The 7,472-nt window shown below is 41.8% G+C and overlaps 1 protein-coding gene across 1 annotated transcript; it reads right to left on the bottom strand.

Moving 5' to 3' along the window:
• Nucleotides 1-588: 588 nt before the first annotated feature.
• Nucleotides 589-2,073, bottom strand: LOC147629606 (arogenate dehydratase 3, chloroplastic-like). Its single transcript, XM_086811096.1, has one exon. It carries the CDS (start codon nucleotides 1,931-1,933, stop codon nucleotides 749-751), a length of 1,185 nt encoding a protein of 394 aa, XP_086667222.1. The 5' UTR covers nucleotides 1,934-2,073; the 3' UTR covers nucleotides 589-748.
• Between the last annotated feature and the right edge of the window lie 5,399 nt (nucleotides 2,074-7,472).

Raw genomic sequence — 7,472 nt, 5'->3', positions numbered from 1 at the left:
GAAAGGTATACAAAAGTTACAGTAGGCCTAGGGCTAGTGGCTTTTATAGTCCCAAGGCCCTCATGCCGTAACACCACATGTGTAAATTCCCCTAAGCCCCATGTGCCTTGGCCCATCCGCCCATGCGCATGTGTAAGCCTAAAATCCCTTTATTATAACCGCACTTGTTTGGGCATGTTTTTGGGTAATGCACTTATTCTTGACTAGTAGATTACTTGCGGGCTATTTTCATGCGAGGTTGAACATTAAACTTTATGGTTATGGGAAAATATACAGCCTTGATGCTAGGCATATTCCGCTTTTTGGGGGAGACCTCACTATATTATATAAAGGAAGAGTTTCACGAGGTTGCTACGTGGCAAGAATTTGGAGGCTCGACGCGGGGGAAGCAATGTGGAGGTTCGAGGAGGGGTAGGCCTACCTGTTGAAGATGGGTGAGGTTGCTCGTTCTTAAAGATAAAAGTCATAATAGCATTGTGCATGTACATAAAATCTCTCTCTATCTGTCCTACTCAAGCTTCCTAAAGATAAAAGGCATAATACCATTGTGCATGAATATAAAATCTTTCTTTGTCTATGTGTAGAACCTTAGACTACAAGGATTATTCATATCCAACAACTGCTGCTATCTTATTAGATGTCATCAATGGATGTTTCTAAACAGGAGCAAACTGAAAATACCTTGAAGTCTTGGAAGAATTTTTATTGTGCCTTTTGAAGGGTACATAGTTCCAAATTTGACAGCTATTCAGGCTGTGACAAAAATGGGTGGTGTGGGAGAGGCGAGTGGCGTCATTGGACGACCGGCCATCTGAGTCATATGTTGCGTCCGGCTAGTGTGGAGGGTGGGGTAGCTGCCCAGCACTCGCAAGAAGGAGGAGTGCTCTTGCAGTTGCGAGAGCGCATTCTGGGCGCTACGGCTTGCAGTAGAGCCTTGGAAGTCGATGTAAACCACATATTGAAAATAGCTGATGACCACGACCACACCCTTCTCGCCGCAACAACGGCCCGCCCGAAGGGGCTGCTGCCTCCACGGGCGGCTCTCAACCTTGGTCACCTGGATGCCCCGGAACGCAAAGGCGGCCATGACCTTGTGAAGAGCGCCCAGCCCGTCTGAAAGCACCAAGGCCACCGTCGTCTTGAAACAGTCATCGTCTCTGGGCAAAATGGGATCCCTGGCCAGCACCCAGAACCGAGACGCGACTGCGTCCACCTCTGTACCGGAAATGACTGGCACGTGCAGACTTTGGCACTGGATGAGCTCCCCCACTATGTGTAAGTTGTGCCGGAGCAGCAGGTCGTAGGTCCGGTGGACGGTTCCGTCTAGCGAGTTCTCGACCGGTAGAAGGGCTCGGTCGGCCTTGCGGGACTCCAAAGCAGAGAAAACTGCTTCCGGTTGAGGGTAACGGATTGGGAAGGATTGGGGGAAGGCCTGGTACAAGGCCCTAGCCGTTGGGCTGCCCTCGCAAGCCACGCTACTTTTAGAACCGATGGGCTGTCCGGCCTGATCTCTACTAATGCTCAGCACCTCCTTTTTCTCCTGCCCCCCACCAGCTTGCAGACATCTCTCCAAGTGCGAAACCAGCTCCTCCCTCTTCTTTTCCAATGGCGAAGGAGAATTGTGTACTTTGATTGCCGTTTCTTCTTCGACCTCAATGCTCGACCGGCTGCGCGGGGAAGCAGCTGGTTTCCAGGTCAGCCTTGGGGTGATTGATTCCAAGAGCTGTACGGCCGGGCTGCTGGGTTTCGGGGATGCTTTCTTGTTGTAGTTGGCAAGAGGGCTTTGCAAGCTGAGCGAGAAGGGTGACCTGCCATGGCTGTCTCTTCCAACGGGTAAGCTTTTGAGCTGAGGCCTATGGCGCTGCTGCCTGATCACATGGAGGGAGGGAGGAGGAGCTGCTGTACTCGAGGGCGCTTGAGTTTGCGTTGCCATGTCAGATGATGATGGAAAACTACCTCCGCCTCTGTCCTGGATTTCTATAGAGGAAGCTCAATTGAGAGGCTGGAGACGAATGGGTAGTGGAGGAGGCGCAACTTTCACAGACGGATCTTGCTGTTCCAAGAGCGATGGTTGAATTTAAGCTGCTTGAACTTTCATGACCAGGTCTTTAGGCTCCTGTTTGACTAGTCGCATACACGGTGTTGGTGTCGACTAGTCTTTACACAACCTTAGAAATGTTCAACGTTTTCGGCTATGGTCCCTGCACCCGGGTCCCCTAAATTTAAGACTTGTAACGCACACCTTGAACTCTAGATTTAACTTTGGAAAATGATACTTAACTTGTAAGTCGATCGATGGAATATATATTTAGGAACACAAGAGGAAAAAAAGGGAGAAGTTTTTTTTTATAACCAAAAAGTCAACCCATTTGCAACATAAACATTATATTATCTTAGCATTGAGCAATAAATTCAAAAGTCTAGCCCCAAATATCTAGGCAAAGAAACTTCACAAATAGATGCTTATAACTAAAATACTCAAAGTTCTCGGTCCAAACATCCCAGGAAAGAAAATTTACATATAGTTTTTTTAAATCTTAGCCCCAAAAAAACTTTTTTTCAAAAGCAATTAAGAGTGCTTAAATGCACACCATTGAGAGGGGTAGAAAGAAGATGAAAATCAATATCATTCTACCAAGGCCATGGGCCATGTTGAATATTCTTAAAGACACACTACTCAAAGTCCCTTGTAGCTTAAATAAGTATTATATCATATAGAAGAACTTTGAATCTCAAAGGAAAGGGGGAAGGGTCTGCCACTACATTAAAACCTTGAATATCACGTGTAATGTAAAAAACCTTGAATATTATGTGTGTTGTAAAAAACCCTTAGTTGTTGTTTTGGCATTGTAGGTGCATCTCTTCTACAAGATTTGAGGTAGCATAATCACCCTTTATTAGACCATAACTTACAAAGTCTCGATTAAAAACCCCCTCATATATGTATATTTTTATAAAACTCCTTTTGCTAAACTTATTCGCAACCTTAAATATTATAAGGTGAACATGCAAAGATTTGGATAGAAAATATTAATAAAATTAGATGGAAAATACTATAGCTAGGTGAACACGTTAAGCTTTGAAACTATGGAAGGACATAAGGTGAGCACGTCAAGCTTTGATACTATCTTAAATAGTATAATGTGATCATGAACACGCCTTGAATGTTATAAGGTGAAGAAGTCAAGCTTTGAAACTGTGGAAGGGCATGTGGATGTTGTTATAGGCGAAGATAAGAAATAAACGATAGAGAACACATGCAGTGATAAGAAAACCAACTTTCCCAACTACGGTAAAATCATGCTAGTTAAACACTAGTTAGAGAATACCAACATGTCAAGCCATATAATCATATAACTTCCATGCTAGCACACAAAACCATGACTATATCATCATCTCATCATATGAAAACCATGGAGCACTAAGTCAACACACAAAGCCACTCAAGCACGGCATTACTATTAAGAGCCCCACAAGCACCACATTAGCACACCAAGCCAAGCAAGCACTACATCAACACAAGAATTAGAACTATGTATATAGAGGAAAAAAAGTGGCACATAAGAGCACATGTATCCAAGCACCATGCTAACATAGCAAGGCACTCAAGTGCCAAAGTCATGTAAGTACATGGGTCCCATACAACACCGCATAAATGCAAGGCACTCAAGTGCCAAAGTCATGTAAGTACATGGGTCCCATACAACACCACATAAATGCAAAAGCATGTTGAGATATCGAACTCAACTAGTGCTACAGACATTGATGACCTACCTAGGTGATAGCTTTCGCACTTATGCAATGTTGAGATATTGAGCTCAACTGGTGCTGCAAACATTGATGACCTGCCTAGGTGATAGCTTCTGCACTTTATACCACTGAGATGGTTGGTGAGATCATGGTTGATATGCCACCAATGGTGGTAGGCTGTCTAATAGCCACATTCGGATTACCAAAGTATGGCATAGTTATAGTGCTAGCTCATATCATTGGGTTCACACTATGGTTGGTGAGATCATGGTTGATATGCCACCAATGGTGGTAGGCTGTCTAATAGCCACATTCGGATTACCAAAGTATGGCATAGTTATAGTGCTAGCTCATATCATTGGGTTCACACTATGGACTGACCATTGTACATTTTATAGTAAGAGAGTACTTTCCCTTATAGTATATATTCTTATCTTTTTAGTTTATGGTTGTAGAGAAGAGAAGATACCATCTCTCCCTTATGTCTTGCTCTCTCTTGTGCGTGTGTGTGTTTGCTTGCAAGGAACTCAAGGTCTCCCTCTCCCCCACATTCTCTTTATGGTATCAGAGATCTAGTTTGTATGCCAGAGCTACAGAGGCAAGAAAGAGACAAGAATAAGTTAAGCAAGGAAGCGGTACACGATTAAAAGTGTTTCCATCTCTTTCCCTCTTTGATTTTGGGGCAATGCCTTTGCTAGTAGTTATATGAGAGCTATAGGCAGACATAGAAGTCATTGTCTCATATATATAGGCATCCTCCTGGGTGAAGGAAGAAGACCATATTATGTGTAATTAGGCAGACATAGAAGTCATTGTCGCATATATATAGGCATCCTCCTGGGTGAAGGAAGAAGACCGTATTATGTGTAATTAACTTTGTTAACTAAATTTTTGGCATTTCGGCACGATTCGGGTGCATTTTAGGTACCATTTTTGGCTCTATAAGATTTTCGTTAGGCACTCTATGGAAGTGTCAATTTTGGTTGTATATACCCAATTTCTGATCAAAGCAAAGTTACAGTAGCAGAAATTTGGTTATAAGACAGTCTATACAGAGAATCTAAGTGCAGTATAGCAGGTGTAAGTGAATGTATGTTTATGTGACTTGTATGTTTATGTATCATGGACCTTACTCCATTGGGTAGGCAGAGAGCAATGTGGCACTTCTTGCCACACCTATATCACCTTGTTGCTTGGTCCCCTTTCCCCTTTCTTCATAGAAAGCACATTAAAATGGAGAGTAGAGAGCAATAAGTCGAGAAGAGGAGAGAGGAAGAATAAGACTCTCACACATGTAAGCACACCATTCCATCTCTTAATCTTTATCACACTAGTAAAGAGTCCTTGATTTCTAAATAAAAGAATTATGAAAAAATATGGTGTTCTAAAAGTTAACATAAAAATATACTCACATTTTAAGTTAAAAATATACTCACATTTCAAGTTAAAAAATGTGTGTAAAAATACACTTTAAGATTATAATCATCACAATAATAAAATAATATCAAATTTTAATGAATTTTCCTTACCTTTAATGGAATCACCTTCTCATCCTCATCTCCATCAGTTGAAGCTGCGGTGGAGGATGCATCTTCCACCATGTTGATGTCACCTAGAAATATGTGAAGAAGGTGTGATGATGCAAGAGCATATACTACCTAAAAATGTGATGCTTAAGTATATGCCATGGAATGTATCATATTGCAAAAAATATAATGAGCATATCATTGTGGATTTACGAAAAAATAATAATGTGTATTGTTAAAATTACAGCAATGTGATGAGCTATGGTGGATCAAATGCTAGAATCAACATCATTAATAAAGAGATTAGATGATAATTAAGATGTGATTAGTGAGCAATTAACTGATAGCTTAATGTAGGCATGGATAGTCAAAAACCAGCAAATTCTCATTAGGCCAATGCCTCAATTTTTAGAGTTTACATCCAAGCATCCAATCCCACTGATTTCTCCTTGATTCACTCCGCCTTTTTTTCTTGATTCTCTCCACCTCTCTCCCAGAATATCTCCACACCTCCACACCTCCTAAATCTCCTCATGATGCTACCCTTTATTCTCTCCCAGTAGATTCTTCTCACCTTTTCACAAGTTCTCTCACATTTACAGATTCTCTTTTTACAGCCTCTAGCCAAGAGCTTGTTCTCGCACACACCCTATTCACTTATATATTTCAACACCTCCACCTCTCTCCCAGAATATCTCCACACCTCCTAAATCTCCTCATGATGCTACCCTTTATTCTCTCCCAGTAGATTCTTCTCACCTTTTCACAAGTTCTCTCACATTTACAGATTCTCTTTTTACAGCCTCTAGCCAAGGGCTTGTTCTCGCACACACCCTATTCACTTATATATTTCAACACCTCCCCTCAAGTGAAAACTTCTAGCACACCTGGACCATATACCAAGTTTTCCTCTTACTTGATAGTCCGCGACCAGTGCCTTAGCACACCTCCCCTCAAGTGAATAATCCTAGCACACCTGTACCCTATACCAATTTTCCTTCTTACTTGATAGTCCGCGAGACCAGTGCTACCTGAAGTCCCTAAACTCATAGTCCTTGGCACTCTGCCCATGACCTTGACTAAAGTGCTCACACATACATCTACCACATGGCCTACATCATCATCGGTGGCTCAGAGGTGGTTTTACTCTGTTGAGGCAGGTTACATTGGATTGTGGGGTTTCTCTCTCTCTCTCTCTCTCTCTCTCTCTCTCTCTCTCTCTCTCTCTCTCTCTCTCTCTCTCTCTCTCTCTCTCTCTCAGATTTTCACATGGCTCCTCACTCTTTGGAGCCTCACATCTTCTCTTGTCTTCAGTCTTCTTGTCGAGGTAGCTTCTCTTCACGCATCCATGTCTTCCTCTTCTTTTAGTCTTCTTGTTGTGGCAGCTTCTCTTCTCGTGTCCATGTCTTCCTTCAATGCTTCCTCTAGCTCTTCTTCTTGGTGTGGATCCTCCTCTTGTTGGAAAGAGAAGTCCTTCTTCTTTCATGGCTGGGGCCATGAGCTTGTCTGTCAGTTCTTGCTCCATGTGAGCAACATGTTTTAGTGCATTGTTGACAGTTCTTTTGGGCTTTTGATGTTTATCTTGTGTCATTATGCAATGCAAACCCAAATCTATGTGGGAGGTCTCACCTCTTGCCTTATTCTGAAGGACAAGGGAAGTGTGTGATCCCATTTTTACACTGATGTAATGTGCCCAATACATAATGCATATAGCATTCATTCTCATGCACATTCCCAAATGTAACTCCGGCTATGAATAATCTTGAATTTGAGTGTGATTTGCAGGCATTAACCAAGGGTTAAATGCAAAATGATGATTACCATAAATTTATCAGCATAAATTTACCAGAAATTACATTAAATCAAGGGTAACCAATTTGTACAGAATGGTTGGAGTATCAAACCATCTCCGAATTGCAATCTAAAGTTATAGGGATCTGTATCAGATACCTAATCGTTAATTTGAACCCTCAATTGTACTAAAATATAGTGATTAGCATTAATTAATCATTGATTAGTAAATTAATCCTTTGTTTTGTGTGTAAAAAAGAGAGTATGCGGGGAGCCCAGATCTGAGGCCTTAGAGTTCAAATGAGCTCAAATCCTTTCAAGGCCATCAATAGCAATTAGTCTAGTAGAGGATTAAACCAAGAAACATAAGATTTGACCAAACATTGAATGCTTAATCTCTGTTTT

This window comes from Cibotium barometz, chromosome 17 (genome assembly GCF_041138505.1).
Source record: "Cibotium barometz isolate CiBa-2024 chromosome 17, ASM4113850v1, whole genome shotgun sequence".
Lineage (NCBI taxonomy): Eukaryota > Viridiplantae > Streptophyta > Polypodiopsida > Cyatheales > Cibotiaceae > Cibotium > Cibotium barometz.
Note: the sequence above shows the minus strand (reverse complement) of the source record. Positions and strands in the feature narration are given on the sequence as shown.

Bases quoted from the DNA above. Each gene is read 5' to 3' on its own strand.
- LOC147629606 (XM_086811096.1), bottom strand. From the start codon at position 1,933: ATGGCAACGCAAACTCAAGCGCCCTCGAGTACAGCAGCTCCTCCTCCC.